Source organism: Apus apus, chromosome 13 (genome assembly GCF_020740795.1).
Source record: "Apus apus isolate bApuApu2 chromosome 13, bApuApu2.pri.cur, whole genome shotgun sequence".
Lineage (NCBI taxonomy): Eukaryota > Metazoa > Chordata > Aves > Apodiformes > Apodidae > Apus > Apus apus.
Window position 1 is genome coordinate 6,002,004 of NC_067294.1, and position 19,038 is coordinate 6,021,041.

The 19,038-nt window shown below is 55.2% G+C and overlaps 1 protein-coding gene across 1 annotated transcript; it reads left to right on the top strand.

The window, feature by feature from the left end:
* Positions 1-1,102: 1,102 nt before the first annotated feature.
* On the top strand, positions 1,103-18,806 carry LOC127389948 (proton-coupled amino acid transporter 1-like). Its single transcript, XM_051631020.1, has 11 exons — positions 1,103-1,148; positions 4,438-4,585; positions 5,000-5,090; positions 6,175-6,263; positions 6,486-6,581; positions 6,859-6,943; positions 8,355-8,573; positions 8,807-8,905; positions 10,328-10,494; positions 12,620-12,789; positions 15,614-18,806. Exons 2-11 carry the CDS (start codon positions 4,443-4,445, stop codon positions 15,880-15,882), a joined length of 1,428 nt encoding a protein of 475 aa, XP_051486980.1. The 5' UTR covers positions 1,103-1,148; positions 4,438-4,442; the 3' UTR covers positions 15,883-18,806.
* The last annotated feature ends 232 nt before the right edge of the window (positions 18,807-19,038 follow it).

Below are 19,038 nucleotides of genomic sequence, written 5' to 3' on the forward strand. Positions count from 1 at the left end.
AGGATGTGGTTTAGAGCTGGTGGAAGTGAAAGTGGTGGTGGGGCTGGGGTGGGGGTAGCAGTGGAGGATCATGGAATCATCAGATCGTTTTGGTTTGATCTTTAGTTAGACCTTTGAGATCATCCAGTCCAACTGTTAACCCAGCACTGACAAGGCCACCACTAAACTATGTTCTCAAGCCCCACTTCTGCACTGCTCTTAAACAGCTCCAGGGATGGTGACTCCACCACTTCCTTGGGCAGCCCATTCCAGTGTCTGACAACCCTTTCAGTAATTTTTCTTAGCATCTAATCTAAATCTCCCCTGGAACAACTTGAGGCTATTTCCTCCTATTCTATTGCTAGAGATCTGGGATAAGAGACCAACATCCACCTCACTACAGCTTCCTTCCGGAGAAGGTTTCCCCTCAGCCTCCTTTCCTCCAGACTGAACAGCCCCAGTTCCCTCAGCTGCTCCTCCTAAGACTGGTGCTCCAGACTGTTCGCCAGCTTCATTGTCCATCTCTGGACATGCTCCAGCACTTCAGTGTCCTTGCAGTGGGGGGCCCAAAGCTGAACCCAGGATCTGAGGTGCAGCCCCACCAGTGCAGAGCACAGGGGGACAATCCCGGTGCTGGTCCTGCCGGCCACGCAATTGCTGACACAAGCCAGGATGTTGTTTGCCTTCTGGGACACCTGGGCACGCTGCTGGCAGGGCTGTTGCGTGCGGCCAGACCAGCTGGGTGCCAGCAGCCGCGATGCCGCGGGATGCAGGGAGCACAGCAGGGATCTGCGGGCGCCGCCTTGGGACACAGGGACACCGCCACACGCTGGGGGATTCTGGGGGACTTGTCCCAGCGACCATCTGTCTGCCTGACACCTGCCAGCCCACCTGGCCCGAGGGATAGCTGCCGGTGCTGGGGTGTGTGTGGGGATGCTCCTCGCTGCCCACCCGCGCAGGGGCTCAGCGTTCGCGGCCGCGGAACCTCCCGCCCGCGGCGCTTCCCGCCGCCTCCGCCAGGCGGCGCCGCCGAGCCCCGCGGGTTCGCACCCGCCCCGCGCCCTCACCGCTCCCCGCGCGCAGGCGCGAGCGCGGAGGTCAGCTGAGCCGGCTGTCACGTGACGGCGCGGCCGAGGGAGCGGGCCCGGTGGGGGCTGCGCGGGGCGGCGGTGAGAGGGGGGGGGGGGGTGAGGGGTGCGGGGTGAGGGGTGCGGGGTGCGGGGTGCGAGGGGGCTGTCGGGCAGCTGGCAGCAGACGCGGCTGCTGAGGGGTGCACGGGGGTGCCGGGTGGCGCCGGCGGGAAGGCAGCGTGGGGAGGGTGCGCGGGGCCCCCAGGGGGCTGGCAGCCCCCGCCGGAGGGGCTGGGGGTGCTGGCGCCTTGCAGGGGTGCCCAGGGGTCCCTGAGGGTGGTGGCAGCCTGAGCAGTGCTGCATGAGTGTACGGGTGTGCTTAGAGCCTGCGTGGGCACCCAGGGGTTCGGGCTGGGGGTGCCCTGCGGGGGTGCAGGCACCCCTTGGGGCTCCCTTCAGGGTGTCTGGGGGTGCTGTGTGGTGTGGAGGTGCTCAGCTCAGGGGTGAAGTGTGGGTGAGGGTGCAGGGTGCTGTGTGGTACTGCGGAGGGCACAGGGAGCCCCTGCTGTGTGGGGTGCTGCCATTTAGGGGGTGGAGGGGGAGCAGGGAAGCATGGCTGGGCAGGAGCTGTAGGGACTGGGGGGGGGTTTGGGGCATGCCCCCTCCCTGCGGGGAGAAACCAGGCTGGGGGGACCAGGCCATGCTGCAAAGGTGGGTCTGGGGGTGACTCTGGGGCTGCAGAGGGACAAGAGGACTGATGCTGCGGGGATGCAGCTGGTGTGGCTGTGGTGTCTGGGAAGTGCCACGTGGGCAGGGGTGTGTGGCAAGGCTGGAGGGGGGGTCAGTCAGCCCTGGGCCTCCCTCGTGTCACGCTGGGATGGGTTATGAGCGGTGCTTTTGGAAATGAAGGATTCAATAGGTGTGATGGGAAGTGGTGGTGGGTTTTGCTGAGCATCTCACTGTTCCACAAGGTTTGGTTTACATAGCCCCTGCTCAGCTGGGGAGAGCTGTCAGGGTCAGCAGGAAGTGGCATCTTGCTCTTGACTTGTGGTGTGGGGTTGTCGCTGTAAGGGACAAGTGGCTGTCACCCCACCCGCAGCTTTTCCAGGCACGTTGCTCACCACGATGAAATTGTGCCTGTGCATGGAGCAAGGGGGGGAAAGCACATGAAAGTGGCTGAGGAGTTGGGTTTAAAGTAGAAACCGAACGTGGCTGTTGCTGTCTTTGATCTTTGTAGTGGTGAGGAAATGATGTAGTGGGGTTTTGCTTCTCTTTGAAATATTCATTTTCTGGATGAGACAAGTTTTGCAGCTTCTTCATGTTGGTTGTGGGAGAGCTGAGTGCTCACTCCCTGCTGCTATGCAACCTTTCATCCAGGCACAGAGAAGGCAAGTCACGATGAACCCATTTCCCTGGCTCTTCAAAGCAGAAAGCAGCCAGACCTGCTTGGGGGAAAAATAATAATAATGATCACGAGGAGCGATCAGGTAGACAGGACTGATGTAACCTTGTTGTTTTATCTGGAGGATGTTGCTGTTGGGCCATCTCTGGGGAGGGGTATCCATGCCTGACCCAACCCTGGCACCCCTCTGCTTGCTCTCCTTGCCCACTACCAGCCCGTGGTGCTTGGTGAAACCTCTCAGGTCTCTCCCCTGCCCCTGGGGCCTGTCACCAATGACAAACAGCTTCTAACGCCTTCCTTGTGTAAACTAACGCTGCCGCTTTTCCTGCTCCCCGCCTGCCCACATGCCCTGCCCATGCCCGGCCAGTTCAGGGCACGATTACGTGGCCCAGCTGCAAGGGAGGAGGCCGGGCAGGAGTGCTGCACGTGCTGCCTCTGGCTGCGAAAGTGTCATCCTGCTGCTCTGGAGGTTGGCACTGCAGGGGACCCACCAGCCCTGCTTTCTGCTGCCGCCCTTGCCCGTTGCTGCAGGAAACAAAGCGGCGGCGCCGGGTGTTGCTGCAGCCCGTGTAACTGCTCCCAGCACGTGGGATGTGGAGCAAACATCCAGCATTGAGCAAGTGACTCCCTGCTTCCCTTCTGCTTGCCAGGCTGGACCTTGCCAGCCACTACAGCTCCAGGTTTGCAGGGAGTGGTGAGGAGGGGGGATGTCTGAGTGGTCTGGGGGTGAAGCAGGATCCAAGCAGCCTGAGCTGGGCTTTCCCTGCACGGCCAGATGTTGAGGGCTGTGCCAGCTGCTGTCCTGTTGTGCGGAGGCCACATCCTGTGGGCATTCTCGTGACCTGCCGGGTGCCTGAGGGTTCCTCTGGCAGGAAACAAGCTTGTTTGCAGCAGTGATGTTTCTCTGCTGCTTCTGCTTGGCCCTGGGCTGGCTCCCACCAGAGCTGGAGTGGGGCCTGATGCCTGGGGTGGTGACAACCCAGGAGAGCCTTGGGACAGGGACCGAATCCCCAGGGTGTGTGGCAAGAGGCTGTCAGATAATTCTCCTGCCTCGAGCTCATTCCTGGTAGGCAGCTGGGTGCAGCCAGGGGGCTGGAGGAAGCAAGGGTTTTTTTGGGAGGGGAGCAACAGGCTGTGCAGAAGCAGTAGAAGGTCTTTGGGGCACCTGTGGGAATGAAACCAGCCGACTGCTTTACAGCCAAAGGCAGGAGGCTTGTGTCCTTGGTGAGGGATTGTGCTGGTGTTCCTGGGTTGCAGGACCCTGAAGGTCCTTTCACTGAAGCAAGAGCTCTGGGTTGTGCAGGTGCCTCATCCTGGGAGAGCCCCTCAGTCCTGCAGGCACCTCTGTGGCTCTGAAACCTTTGGAGTGGGCTGTCAGCACATGGGCTGTGCTCCCCCAGATGGAGCATAATCAGTTTTTTAAGTGTTTTTAAAATAAAGAGTCTTCAATTTCATATGTTTTTTTTCCTTTTAAAAAGGGAAGTTAGGAAACTTTCCCTTCCCTGGGAAGAGCAAGCTGATCCCTTGCAGCAAACTGTGTGGGTTAAAAGCAATTGCTCTTTCCTGGCCATCCCCTTGACAGCCCCAGCCCTTAGTGCCAGGACTGAGGACATGCTGGCAGCGTGTCCCTCCCTGCTCTGCCACTGGTGGCTGTGGTGGCCACCCTTAGAGCAGGGGTATGCAGGTCCCTTACCTGACATGGAGTGGGTCACATCTTGGCTCTGCCTGCAGGATCCTGAGCCCGTCCTGCCTGGGTGTGCCCAAAACAGAGGCACGAGCTTGCAGGAAGGGCCAGGGAGAACGTGCTGTGCACCTTTGACCTTGGGACATGGTGACTGCTCGGGCGGGAGCACATTGCTGTATAAAAGCCCTGGAGCAGACCTTGCTCCTGCAGTGTGAGCTGGTCTCTGTGAGCCATGGCTGACCCCAAGGAGCCCGAGAAGGGGGGTGTTGAGCTGAGCCCCCCTAATGCAGTTCCCTCCACAGGGACCATGTCCACCCGGCGCCTCCGCAGCGAGGACTACAATGACTACAGCTCCACGGATGTCACGCCAGAGGGGAGCCCACCTGGTGGCATCAATGGCTTTGCCCACCCCGAGTCCTACCAGCGCTTTGGGGAGACCAACGGGACAACGTGAGTGATGCTTCCCTCCCTCCTGGCCTGGCCCAGCACCTGAGGAGGGTGGAGGAGGTCACAGTGGCTCCCTGCTGGCTTTATTCACCCAGGCAGGCAGAGGATGCTGCCTCTGCTTGAGGGAGACTGATCCCTTTGACTTGACCCTTTCCTGTGCAGCCACTCAGTGCTGACCTGTGCTTATGATGGGTTTTGGCTCAAAGCCAGCCTTGTAAATGCCCACCCAAAATCTGCTGTTTGAGTCTTTGCCTCCAGTCCTTCCTTGGTGCCGCTGGGCTGAGCTGGTTTCAGGGACAGGATCTGTGTGTGTTTGCCGCAGCAGCTCGGAGCAGCACCTGGCCTCTTGGCAGGATGAGCTGAGGGCTGAGGCTGCATGATCTGCTGACAGTCATCTCTGCATCTTCTCTCCCTCAGGTGGTACCAGACCCTGATCCACCTCCTGAAAGGGAATATCGGCACTGGGCTGCTGGGCCTGCCTCTGGCTGTGAAGAACGCTGGCATCCTGGTAAGGCAGCAGAGCAGCTTTGGGGCCTGGCAGCTTGTCTCCCGGCCAGGATGGCTCTTGGTGCTCTGTGGCTTGTGAGGTTTTGCATGCTTGGTTTGCTGCTGAGGCTGTTCCTGATGCTCCTGCCTTGTGCTGGCTGGTTTTGAGGAGTTCAGCATGTGAGTCAGGGCTGTGGTTTCCTCTGCTGGGTCAGGTAGGGAGCTGGGTCCCTGCCCGGTGTGACATCCCTGCCCCTGTGGTGTCAGCCCCTTTCTCACTAAATGTTTTGCATCTTCTTGCCCTGGTCCTGTGGGTGGTAGGTTCAGCACAGCCTCCACCTCGGTTTGTCCCAGCCAGTCCCTGCTGAGGAGACTGTGTGCCTCCTGAGGGTCCTGCCAGCAGGGCACCTGCTCAGCAAGCCCCATGGGTCAGTGGTAGGGCTGGTGTTGGGAGATGGCAGCCTGCTTTCCTCTGAGGTGTTTCATGGGGGCTGGCCCAGCTCTGGCCATGTCCAGATCAGTGGATGTGAAGAAGCTTTGCTGCCTGAGGGCTGAGCTTGCTCTTGGAGGTCAAACATCAGCCCCTGGCCACTGGCACATCTCTCCCCACTTCTGTCCCAATGCTCAGCACCTCAGTGTCTGTGTCATGTCTCAGTGATCAGTGTCCATGTGAGATGTGGTGGGCACCTAACCTGCTCTGGGTTTCCTCAGCCAGCAATGCAACGTTTCCATTGCTCAGATTGAGAAACAAAAATAACTGAAAAATCAGAAGAACTAGGAGAGAACAGTACGTTCCTTTCTCCTGACCGTGACCTTTGTCACCTGTAGAACACCCATGTGCCAGATAGTTTGAAAAACAATCCTGGAAGCGCTTCGCTGCATCCAAACTGCCTCAACTTGCTTCCTTTGCATCGTTCCTGCCAAGCTCTCTGTGGGGTTACTCCATCCTGGGGGCTGGTTCCTGGGAGCAGCACCCAAGCTCCAGGTCAGCCTCCAGCAGTGTTTCTGCCCACGGTGCCCGCGGGGTTTTATCGGGAAGTAACGCCCCCCGTGCAGCTCTGCCTTTGGCCATCAGAGTGCAGCCTTCCCTCTCTCTTCTCCTGCAGCTGGGTCCTCTGAGTCTGCTGGTGATGGGAGTCGTTGCTGTGCACTGCATGGGCATCCTGGTGAAATGTGCCCATCACTTCTGCAACAGGTAAGGAGCAACTCCCCTTCTGGGCACTGCAGCTCCTGTGGCTCCTCCTTCCCGAGGAGCCCCGTGGTTTTCCTGAAGCCTTCCAGTTCCCCGTGTCAAAGTTGGGAGCTGCTTTGGGGTGTGTTTTTGGGAACTGTTTCTTCCCATTCATGTCACCATTTGCCTTGGGACCCAGCAGAAGGGGCTGATGTGATGTCCCTTCTCTCTCTCTCCCGTGGGCAGGTTCCAGAAGCAGTTTTTGGACTATGGGGGTGTCGTGATGTACGGGCTGGAGTCGACTCCCATTGCGTGTCTGCGGACACACGCCACCTGGGGAAGGTACCTGTTCCACCCCTGTCCCACAGGCAGGGGACCAGCATGTGCTGCACCTGGGACAGAAAAGCTGTCTGCTCTCTGAGCTGAGTCAGCAGATGAGCACAAATGACATAAAATGTTGTTTGGCTCCCTCACCGAGAGTGCTCAGTGCCCCCAGGGGGTAACGTTGAGGTCTCTGACCCAGTCAGCATCGCTGCAGTGTTTGAGTGCAGCCCCCAGCAACTCAAGTGGGCTCATTTTTCTGTATGTCCTGGCTAACAATTTTTTTTTTCTTTTCTAGGCGTGTGGTGGGACTTTTCCTGATCATCACTCAGCTGGGTTTCTGCTGTGTGTACTTTGTCTTTCTGGCTGACAATCTGAAACAGGTCAGACTCGCTCCCTCCTTAGTGAGCACGGGGAAGGCGAGAGGGGATGTGGAGGTGCTTGGGTTGTTCTGAGCTCCTGTGTTGCAGCCCTGTTCTCCACCAAAGGTCTGGCTTCTGTAGCTGGCACTGCTTAGAAAGGTACCTCTCCTGTGCCTGGGTATTTTGGAGGATCACTGTTCCTGTTCAAACAGGGCAAGTTTTTCTGACAGTCCCTGTGAGTTTGCTCCGTTTGCAGAGGTGCTGGAGCCATCCATGTTGCCCAGGGGATGCAGAGCTGTTTCTAGTGAGGGAAGGCAGGAGACAGGTGACAGCAAAGGGACTGTATCTTTGGTATCCTGCCCACCTCAGTTAATTGGTTTATTGATACTTTGTGTAGATGATAATGTATGAGTACCAGGACCTGCCGTGAACCTTTCTTCTCCCTTTCTTGGGCCTGTTTACATTCCAGTTTCATGCCTCATCCTATGGCTCTGGAGCTTAATTACATCTTTAGGGAAAGAGTTTCTTTCTGCCAGGCATTAGGAGGAAATAAACAGAAACCCTGAGCTGCTTGGTTGGCTCCTGCCCTGGAAGAAACTGGGAATAATGATTCCCTGTTCCCAGGGGAGCGAGGTGGGATTCTGCCAGTGGGTGACAGAGGATAGGTGGGCTCTGCCTCTTCTCTGGGAGCAGCAGCTGAGGAGATTCCCTTTGTGCTGCCTTGAGGGATGGCCAGGAGGAGCACGTGGGTGAGTGTCAGTGATCTGAAACCAACAGCCCCGAGAGCAAGGGTGAGCAGGTGGGTGCACAGGCCTGGGCTGCTGCTGGCTCCCTGTCCCCCAGGAATGGCCCCTTGCTGCCATTTCAAGGTGGGCTTCTTTCTGCTTGGCATCTTGCAGCAAAGACTGAAGGCTGGCTCAAGGTGTAAAGGATATTTGCAAAAACCTGCAAATCCAGCCCATTTTAGGTCACAGCTGGGAAACCCCTTGGCTTCAGCTGTGGAATTTTTTGGGCAGGGAGAGTGTTGCTTATTTATTTTTGTGGTGGGGAATAGTGTGTTAGATAGGGCGTGATGGTGCAGGTGGTACCTTGGATGAGGTGCTGCTGTGCTGGGCAGAGCTTTGGTTTGGAAAATGGCTTTGGAGCAAGCTGTGGAGAGGCAGGGCAGGCCAGGGCTCCAGCAGTGTTGCCCTCTCCCATGGAGGATGCTGAATTGTGCAGAAGCTCTTTAGCCTCTCCTCCAGAGCAGGACTTGTATTGGTTTGCAGGCAGGCTTTTTCTGCAGTGGCCGGGTGACACCTTGGTCGTGGTTGTGTTGGTGATCCACAGTGTGCCCATGCTCTGGGAAGGATGGCTCAGCCACCTGCGTTCTGTGCAGAGCTGTTGGGGTTGAGGTGTGGTGGGGTTCATCAAGCCTTCCTGTGCTTTCCAGGTCATATCTGCAGCAAACGGGACCACCAATGACTGCAGCTCAAACAAGACAGTGACCATGACCCCGACCATGGACTCCAGGCTCTTCATGCTTTCCATCCTGCCTTTCGTGGTGCTGCTCTCATTCATCCAGAATCTCAAGGTCCTGTCCATCTTCTCCATGCTGGCCAACGTGGCCATGCTTGTCAGCCTTGTTGTCATCTACCAGTACATTGTCAGGGTACGTGTGTACAGCTTCCCTCTGTCATTTCTGGGATGTCCCATGTTTTGGCAGGGGGGGTGGGGGAAGCTCAACAGGGGTGTGTTTGCACACCATGGGGTGCTGCTCGCTCGCGTGGGCGCGGCAGTTTCCCTCAGCTCCACAGGGCTTTCCCTGCGGCTGTGACAGGGAGTGATGGTAGCAGGGCCAGGTCCTCCCCGTCCCCTGAACTCTGCGTGGGCTTGTTTTTCCAGGACATTCCCGATCCCCGTCGCCTGCCCCTGGCAGCAGCCTGGAAGACCTACCCTCTGTTTTTTGGCACCGCGATCTTTGCTTTTGAAGGCATCGGGGTGGTGAGTCGGCGTGTGGCAGCGGGAGGCTTGGGAGGCACAGCCCCTGCTGGGACTTGCTGCACCACCTGCCTTGCCTTGCAGCTGTATTTGCAGATGAATTTCTCTTGACAGTAGCCCAAATTCTGTATGGTGCTGTTAGGTTTAGCCTCCAGGCTATCTCCTGGGTCAAACCCTTTTTTCTTCCATCTTGAGGCAGGAGGAGCACATGCTCCAAACCTCAGGAGGCTGGATGCTGCTTTGAAGGTGACTGTATCTAGTGGTAGATTATACTGGGAAATGCACTGGCAGCTGCTTCTGGCTCTGCTGGTTGACCTGCAGATGAGGAATCATCCTCAGTCTTGGAACCAGCCTGGATCCTGCAGGCTGCCTAAGTGGGAGGCTGAAAAGCATGACCCAAAAAAAAAGTGATCCGTTCCTCCCCACCCTGCTGTGGAGGTACCGTGATCTCCCTGCAGCAGCCGCGTGGCTCCTGCGTGCTGTGGGGCTGGATTTGCATGTGCATCTCACAGGAGATGCTCTAAATAGCTTGTCTGTGAAAAAAGCTGGGTGGGAGGGTGGAGAGATTAATGGCTCGCTAAGATGTTGTGGGTTGTTTCCGGGAGCTCCCTTCAAAGGAGGAAAAAATGTTTTCATCTCTTCATATAAGCTGGCTGTGTAAACACAGGGCTGGAGAGGGCCCAAATCCTTTATGGGAAGAGTGTTTACTGAATGTTGTGCCCAGGGCAGAGGGCTTTTGCTGACACTGAGGCAGAATTGTGCTCTTCTTCTCATAACTTGGAGGTGGAGCTCCTCACCAGCTCTGCCACTGTGTGTCTTCTTGAAATCCTTACCACCCAAGGACAGCTATAAAAATGTTTGCTGAAGTCCTATAATTGGAAGCAAGTGTTAGTAGGCTAGAGGTGAGGACTTGCCTCTGTCCTTGGTTGGTTGTTTCATTGTCCTGTCTGGTTGAAATCTGGTCAGATAAAGTTGATAGGAGAGGAGAAAATGTCTTGGTCTTTCTAGCGTCTGCTAGGGAAAATAAGACAATGTAACATGATGGGTTTGTCCCAGTGGCTTTGCTGTTTTGGGGTGCAGAGTGTAACGTGACCAAGCTTTGGGTGGATGGCATTGCCCCAAGATGCCAGAGACCAATGGGCACAGCTACTGCCAGGGGGAGGGAGCAGGTCCCTTCACTAAGGCAATGGCACTAGTGACCCTACTGAGGACTTCCTATGCCAAGTGTGAAGGTCTCAAATAGGAGCACACAAAGCAGATCTCTGGTACAGTGGCTTTTTCAGCTGGGTTTTTTCAGCTGGGTTTTCCGGGCTGCATCGGGGGCAGTGCTTGACCATGAGGCTCCCCCTCCTGCTTTCTGGGGCTGAGTGGTATAGAGGTATGGGGGCAATCTGCTGCTCTGTCATCATCCTCTTCCTCTCCCAGGTGCTGCCTCTGGAAAACAAGATGAAGAACCCCCGGCAGTTTCCAGTCATCCTCTATGTGGGGATGACCATTGTCACCATCTTGTACATCAGCCTGAGTGTCCTGGGGTACCTGCACTTCGGGGCAGACATTCAGGCCAGCATAACACTCAACCTGCCTAACTGTTGGTGAGTCCCAGGGGGGAGGGAGGAGGGTCCTGGCTGGTGAGGTAGGAGAGGGGCTGATGGGGGACATTGTTCCTGAGGAAAAACTGATCTAGTGAGCTTGGGGAAGGATCAACTGTGTCGTTGCCAAGCTGTCCCAAGGAGCTTGTTGAGGGTTTCCTGATGTATGGGGTGGTGAGGATCTTTTCTGTGGTGTCTTCCTTGAGGTCCGTGGTGGTCCCTGCCAGGGTAGGGACATCTCCTGCCTTTTTCTTGGGGTCTTGTGGCATCTCTTTTTTTGGCTAAGCAGTGCTCTGGCTGGCAGATGTGGAACACAACTATGCAAAAACCGTTTCTCTTCCACAAAAGAAACACACAGAAAGCTAACCCAAAGCCAGGATCTCCCAGATCTCCCAGCTTTGTTTGCTCTCAAGGATGTCATTCCCTTAGAAGAAGGTAACGGGATTTCTGTGACTCGCTCAGCTACAGAAAGATCCTATTTCAAATGCAGGTGTCTAGGAGTGCTCATGCTTTCTGTCAAAGTACTTTTCTGGAAGAAAAACACAAAACCAAAAAATACCCTGCAGCAAACCTGGGAGACAAGGTGAGGATTGTGGCAGAGATGTTGCATCCTTCCTTGGCTGTAGCCATTGCCTGGAGGTCTCTAGAACAGATTGGATGAACGTGTCGGGAATTGTTGAGTTACAGGATGAGTAAGGACTCTTCCAGCCTCATTTCTCCATAACCACAGCTTCCTCAAATGAGGAGTGTGTTGGTTCCCATTGCCCAGGTCTAACCACGGCCTCTGAAATACCTCACTGCTGTGCAGAAATCCCTCCTTGCATCACTCCAGCAGCTGAAGAGTGAAGAAATGCTGTAGTGAGGGGGAAGATGTTGGGTTGCATGTGGCCAGTTGGAGGCAGGTAGTGACAGAGCTTGCGGTCAAAGGAGGGTTTGCCATTTCTTGCAGCCTGTTGGGATGGCCTGGCGTGGACCTCTGGGTTAAGCAGGTCTTTGCTGTGGGTGGCAGAGCAGTGCCTCTCCATGGCCCTGCATGGACCCCTGTTTTCTATGGGTTAAGGCTGGTCCTTGAGCTCTTCCTCTTCTTGATATTTAAAATGCCCTTTGAGCTTCTTGACCTGGCTCCTGAGCTGTGCAGGTTTGGTACCCAACCTTCTTCTGTACCTTTTTCAATGACATCTCCTTATCGTGGATTTCCCAGGAGCCCTTTATGGTTTTACAGCCCTACTTAGCTGAAAATGCAATGATAAGATACTGGGCTGTGGGGTAGGTGGCTCAAGGCTACTGTGCACTCAAGTCGTAGGGTGAGTGGTCGCACTCTGGACTCTGTGACAGCTTTATCTTTAGCTTGTTCATGGATAATTTTGGTTGGAGAGGGTATCATGAGATCTTTGGGTCTTATCCACAGGTAATAGTCCCTTCCTGAGATCACACTGGAGCTCCAGCCTGTCCAGTGCAGCAGCACAGACACAGGAGTGACGACCTGGCCATCTGGCAGCCCAGGCACATGTCTCTTGCTGCTATAAAAAGTGTTCCTAAGGACAGCAGAGTAGGATGATAAGCAGTGAAAGCAAAAAGCAGCCACTAATGAGCACTAGACTCTATTTTACAAGAAGGCAAGCAAGCCCCTGGCAAGCAGAGAAGCCTGCTGATTAATAGCTAAACAGCAATAACATCTATAAATTTTTTCTAGCACATTCCAATCAAATCTGTTATCTTGAACCCTTTGTGCCTCACGTTGGATGCCGAAAAGGGCTGTCATGGTTTAACCCCAGCTGACAACTGATGCCACACAGCTGCTTCCTCACCCCCCTTGTTGGGATGGGGAGAGAGCTGGAAGAGTAAAAGAGAAAACTGGTGGCTTGAGATAAAGACAGTTTAATTGGTAAAGCAAAACAAGGGATTCATTCACTCCTTTCCATCAGCAGGGAGGTGCTCAGCCATCTCCAGGAAAACTGGGCTCCATCATGTCTACTGGTGACTTGGGAAGACAAAGAGTGTTCAGGATGGGAGACCACTGGGACACAAAAGTCCTTCTTGGCAGGGTGTTCCCCCTCAGGTTTCTACCTTTACTGCTTCAGGGGTTGGAGTGAGAGTGTTTCTCACTGGGTGTCCTCCTTGTTTGCAGGCTCTATCAAGCTGTCAAGCTGCTCTTTTCCTTTGGGATTTTCTTCACCTACGCTGTGCAGTTCTACGTGCCCGCTGAGATCATCATCCCTCCCCTGGTCTCCCGGGTGTCGGAGCGCTGGGGCTGGCTGGTCAACCTGCTCCTCAGGCTGGCCCTGGTCAGCGTGACCTGTGAGTAGACAGCAGCTTGTCAGACCTGCCTTACAATTCCTGCCAAGGGCCGGTGGTGCTGAGAACCTTCACCCCTCTCCTTGCTACCTCTGGCCCTGTTGCTAAAGCCCTTGCAGCACAGAGTCTCCTGGAGTCCTGTTTTCCATGGATAGTGTGCAGCCAGGCTCCTCGTGCCTGCCTGATGGGGGCATGGCTGCAAAGGGTTTGCTGACCATGAGGGAATAGGTCCCTTTGTACACACACATTCATTACAGGGTGTAGCACAGCAGAAGACAAGCAACAATGGTACCTGACCCATACCCAAAGCCCTGGTGTGCCTGTGGCCACAGGGCAGGTCTGGCTGGATCAGCTCCAAACTGCCCCTTTCCCTGAACAATATTTGGAATCTGCAGTGAGGCTCTGGTGGAGGAGGCTGCCAGGCTTGAGCCTGCTGGACCTTTGAGGAAAGGTGTAGAGCAATCAAGTGCAGGAGTATCTGATTTTGGCTGGCTTTGATAGGTGAACACTAACTCCTTGCTGTGGTCAGCACAGCTGAGATGCTTGACTGAGCTCTCAGGTGTCATCTGCTGAAAAAGAGCTTTTCTCCATGGCTTGATGCTGCTGATGCACCAGAGTTGAGCATCAGGGGCCTGGCCCCATGTCTCAGCTGTCTTTGGGTTGAGTTTGAGGAGCGTGGTGCTAATTTGAGGGCTGAGAGCAGGGTGATGCTGCTTTCTGGGCTGTCACTAGTGGTCAGCCAGAAAAGCTGCAAAGCCCAGTCTCCTCTGTGCTGAGTTCCTGAAATCCATTCTGCCTTGACACCTGCAACTGGAGGGACAATACAGGGATGAAATCCTGCTGTTCTGGACCAAGTGCTCCAGCCACCCTGGTGCTGTGGGTAGGCTCAGAGCCTGCCTGTGGGATTGGAGCCTCTCCCAGAGGGCACAGGGGTGTGCCTGGCCAGGGAAGCAAAGGCTTGGAGAGGTGGGATGGCTTTAGGCACCAGCAGTTGCTGCATCCTGGGGTTCAGGGGTAGGGAGGCAGCAGAAGTGCTGGTGGAAGGGTGCTGGCTCCTTTGTACCTTCTCCCCCTTCCCTCCCATGTCGGAGCTCACTGTGGCTGTTGGCAAGGATAAAAGCAATTGGGAGGGTTGCATGAATATTCATCAGATGGTTGCGTGGCCACAGAACAAGCCTGCATCATGACTTTGGCTTCCAAAGAGAGGATGGAGTTTGGTGTATGGGTGTCTTTTAAGCCTAGACTTCAAAACCAGCACACTTGGAAACCCTTTGAATTAATAATACCTGCAGCAAGCACTGCCGTTGCCCCTGGAGGCTGAGGGCTGCAGCTGGTGCTTCAGTTCTGCTTGGTTTAGAGGGGAGTTGATGGTTTTGTTTTCTTTGAGTCCACAGAACAGTCTGGGGTGGGCTGAGGATGCTGTTGGTGGTCAGCAGCTCTGCTGTCCCCACAGGCTGCCTGAGCAGGAATACTACTTTCAGCAGAGACCAGGCAGAGTGCTCCTTGGGCTCAGTGCAGGGCTCAGCACTGGGATAAACTTCCTCCAGGTCAGCTCAGCAGGGACTTTAGCTGCTGTTTCCCATGGTGGAGGGATGACTTGTCTCTAGATTTATCCTGACTCCAGCAGGGCTGGAGTGGTGGCGAGCTGGGGAGCTCACTGAGTGTGTGATTGTGCCAGTGGGTGATGTCTCCTGGCTGCAAAACAGAACCTTGATGATCCTTTATTTTCAATCTGCTCCCCAAATGGTGCCTCAGAGGTGGTGGTGACTGTGGGCTGGTTAGAAGGAGAAGGCACTGAACCTCCAGCCTCCCGTGGCCCAGAGCAGGAGCAGGGGGAGCAGAAGTATTGCTGGAGTTTGCAGCCACTCAGTGCAAGCTGTCTGAAGCCTTCTAGAGGGGTTTTCCTTGGCGGCAGTTTTTACCCAACAAATGTTCTCCCCTGGGCTGTGCCACAGGCACTCTGCTGCTGGAGCAGCTCTAAAAGCATGCAAACCACACACATTTATTCGGGGTGAGGGGAGATGGCTCTTGCCTCCTCCTTCCTGCTTTTATGGGCTTTTTTGAGGCTTTATGGCTACCCAGGTGTGGGGAGCAGGGGTGCTGGCTCTGGTGAGGGGGGCTGAAGGTGCCAGCAGCTGCTCTTCTACCAGTGGCATCTGTTTGCTGAGGCACTGGTCCTGCTCAACGTGGGACCTTGCTGTGGTGGTGCCCAGGGTGACAAGAAGGGTTTTCTCTGTGTGCTGTGTTTCATCTAGTCTGAAGAAAAGGAGGTGGAGGGGAGACCTCATTGCCCTCTACAACTGCCTGAAAGGATATTGTGAAGAGGCAGGTGCTGGACTCTCCTCACAAGTACCTGGTGATAGAACAAGAGGGAATGGTCTCAAGCTGTGCCAGAGGAGGTTTAGACTAGACCTTAGGAAGAACTTTTTCACTGAAAGGGTTGTCAGACATTGGAACGGGCTGCCCAGGGAGGTGGTTGAGTCACCATCCCTGGATGTGTTTAAAAGATGTGGTGCTTGGGGATGTGGCTCGGTGCTGGACTTGGTAGGTTAGGGTTAATGGTTGGACTTGATGATCTTGAAGGTCTTTTCCAACCAAAGTGATTCTGTGGTTAACCCACTGCAATGGCTGAAGTGCTTGTTGGGGAGGAGTTGCTGGAAGACGTACAGCCACGTCTTCCAAGCTCTTGAGTCAGGGAAGGGGGCAGAGATGTGATTCAGGCAGCTGGTGTCCATGTGGTGGGCTTCTGCTTGCTTTGACTCAGGGGAGGAGGGTCTCTGCTGTCGGGGAGCTGGCAGTGCTAATGTCACATCTGCTCCTTCTCCAGGCGTGCTGGCCATCCTCATCCCACGCCTGGATCTCGTCATCTCGCTGGTGGGCTCTGTCAGCAGCAGCGCCTTGGCTCTCATCTTCCCCCCACTGCTGGAGATTGCCACCTACTACACGGAGGGCATGCACCCCCTGGTCATCGTCAAGGACATCGCCATCAGCCTCTTTGGCTTTGTGGGGTTTGTGGTGGGGACATACGAGGCGCTGGTGGAACTGGCAGCACCTGCCACCACGATTGTGAACACCACCAGTGTCATGGTGCAGTGACAGTCCCCCTGCCCAGCCAGCCCCTCTGGATGCTGTGCTGGGGGCACATGGGTGCTGCTGCTCCCCTGGGGATGGTCTCCCCTCTCCTCCTGGGAAACATGGTGGGTTTGGTCTGCGAGAGGTCGGGGCTGCCCAGCATCGTGGCTACCCACCTGCAGCAGGGTCCTGTGCTGGGCTCTGGCTGGGGAGGTGGGCTCCAGGCTGGGGCAGTGCCTTCCCTGGGAGCTTTTTGGGCAGGTGGTGCAGCAAAACAGCCCCCTCAGCCCCTGTGTAAATAGTCACTTTGAGAGGCGAGGAATCCAGGGGTTGTAGATTTTGATTTTATTTTATTTTTTTAAATCACAACCTTTCCCCGTTTCCCCCGTCCTTTCAGTCAGGGCGGGGAACAGGGACTGCTCTTTTTTGTGCCAGTTTTTATTTCCCCGTCAGCACTTTATTTTTATGGCAACAGAGAAACCTCAGCTCAGGTTGGAAATTGTGGAGCTGCCTCCTCACCCCAGGCCTGTAGGGAGGTTGGGCAGAGCCCGAGATGCGGAGCATTCCAGGACCCTCCAGCTCTTCTGCGTTGGGATCCCTGGACGTGGGCATTGACTCCTGCCATGCTCTGGCTCTGTGTCCAGCTTCCTTGGGGGCTGAGCAGGGTCTGGAGCTGGGCACTGGGCTCAGCACCTCCCTAGCCTGGGAGGGTTTGCTGAACCCTGGCCCACACTTTCAGTAGACGGTTTTTTTTTTCCTCACCCAGCGCACACCCCGTGCGTGGCTTTCGGAAGCGTTAGAGAAACGAGGTGTGCAGAGAGCAGATGGGCTCTGCCATAGCAAGGCTCTGAGCTGGGTGCCTTTGGCTGGGAGCCCTGTCCCTCTGTGGGACAGGGTGTCCTGGGGGGTCACTGTGTGCTGCCTGCACACTGCAAAAACGTATCACCTTGTTTACAGTGCCCGAGCTGGCCCCGGCGCGCTCCGCCTGCACCTGCAGGCCAATACTGAATGTCAAATCACACATCAAAACCCTGTAATTTTTATTCTTTCTTTTTAACCTCTCCCTCCTGGCCCCTCTCCTTCTGCATCCTCTGCTCCAGCCCCTGTCCCTGGTAGGATGCAGGTCTCTGGTGCTTCTCCCTGTGCTCCTGTTGCTTCTGGTGTTGTGGCTGGTGCATGCCTGGGGGGGATGGTCCCTGCTATGCTGCTGCTTCCCTTCCTCTCAGCCCAGCTTCCACCTTATAGGGTTTCCTTGCCTTTCTGCTGCATTTTATTTTTTTTAAGACAAGAGAGCACAAATGCATTCTCTATGGGATGTCTTTTCCTAGTGGTACAAAAGAGGTTTTGGCTGAGCCACCCCTCTGCAACCCCATGTCTGGGTCACACTCCTCCCTGCTAACACAGCATCTCCTGAACGCCAGCAGCCTGGTGGCTTCCTTTATCCCTGTTATCCCTGCATCCCTTTCTCCCTGGGGATGGGCAGAGGCTGCTGGTGGTGGTGGGGCAGGAATGGGAATACTGTGCTGGTGGTCTGTGTTCCCATCCTGGACATGGGATGAATGAGTTTATTTTTGGTGTTTGACCCATTTCTGGGAGGAGCAGGCTGTGCAGAGCAGTGGCCCTGCAGCCTGCCTTCTCCATGTGGGGTATTTCAGTGTCTTGCACTGTGTCCCCTTTGCTGGTTCTGCTTTGGGTGCCCCATGCTGGTCTTTGGACCCATGGCCAGGTGTGGGGTAGGTCAGTGCCACGTTGTTGCTCCTTTCCAGCCCTTCACCTGCTTGTTGCATCTCTTAGGGCTCACCTTGTCTCCTCCAGGTCTGTGCTGGTGAAGGTTCTGATGTGCTCCAGCATTGCTTAGTTATGGGCACAGCAAAGCTTTAAGTCAAATCCTCCATCTGGAGGATACGGTGGGGATGGAGAGCAAACACCTGGGGCTGGGAGGGGAAGGGAGCTCCAGGGCATGATGCAGATGGGAAAAGTGCAATATTCATGTCCATCACTGTGTACTCACCCCAGTGTGGCCCTCGGTCATTGGGTTGGAGTGCAGAAATGTCACCCTTGGCAGAGGAAGGCATGCTGTGAGGAGCAGGGGACATGCTTGCCCCCAGCTCTGTCAGTACCCTGTAAGAAGGCTGGCTGCATGTTGGGGGACAGCTGTGTGCCAGGGCATGTCCCCAGCCCAGCACTGGGCATCAATGGGTTTACTGGCAGGGGTTTTAGCACCCAAACTCAGTTTGGAGTCAGTGGTGAAGGCCTCATTTCCAAGGAGACTGGGATATCACAGCAGCATTAAAGGTTTTTGCAGTTCTTCACTTTCATTGGGATGAGCAGATGGTGTTTGGAGATGGGGCCAGATGTACCCATGGGGCACATGACATGAGGGGCTCTGCTGAGCCAGGAGGACCTGCTGCAGGACCTGATGGACACAAAACTTGACCCTTGTGTATGGTAGGCTGCTCAGTAACCAAGGAAATTCTGTCAATATAGAAATGATTAATGTACATGTCTTGTGCCTATGGATATTGTCAGCGTACGGAGTGTGTAGCTGCTCAGTGGAAGAGCTGCACATCAATCATGTATCTTACTTTAATCAATAAATGTTTTATTTTTTATGTGAAAAAGCTCTGGGGAATGAGATGGGAGTTTCTCTTCCATGAGGCAGGTGGAAAACCATTTGGCAGGGCCCAGGCCATGCATAGAGCAGGTCTGGGGGTCTCCAAGGGGGACCCTGCTGTGCTGGATGGAGCAGCCATGTGGCTTTAATACTAGGGTATGTGCTGTGACTTTGGGGACTAAGTTCCATCCCCCCTTACTTTTTGTTTGTATTTGTTTGTTTTTTTGCAAATACCACTCAAGTGCAGAGGCTTGAGGAGGAGGGGGCATCTGTGGGAGAGCAGGAAAGCTGGAGTACAGCTGGGGTCTGACCCTGTGCTTTTCCTAGCCCTGCAGTAGCAGACAATGCTCCTCCCTCTGCTGAAGGTTTCAAATGTGTTTCAGCTTTGCTGCTCTGAAAATGGGATTATTTTTCTTCAGAATGCATTTGTACAAGTAGGTTGTGGGCAGAGCCTTTTTGGGCTTGGCTTTTCTCTCTGCCCCACCAAAGCTGCCCCAGGGCTTCTTGGCTGTGTCCTGGGTCCCCACAGCCTGATTTATACCAAAAGTGGGGCTGCAGCTGAAAAA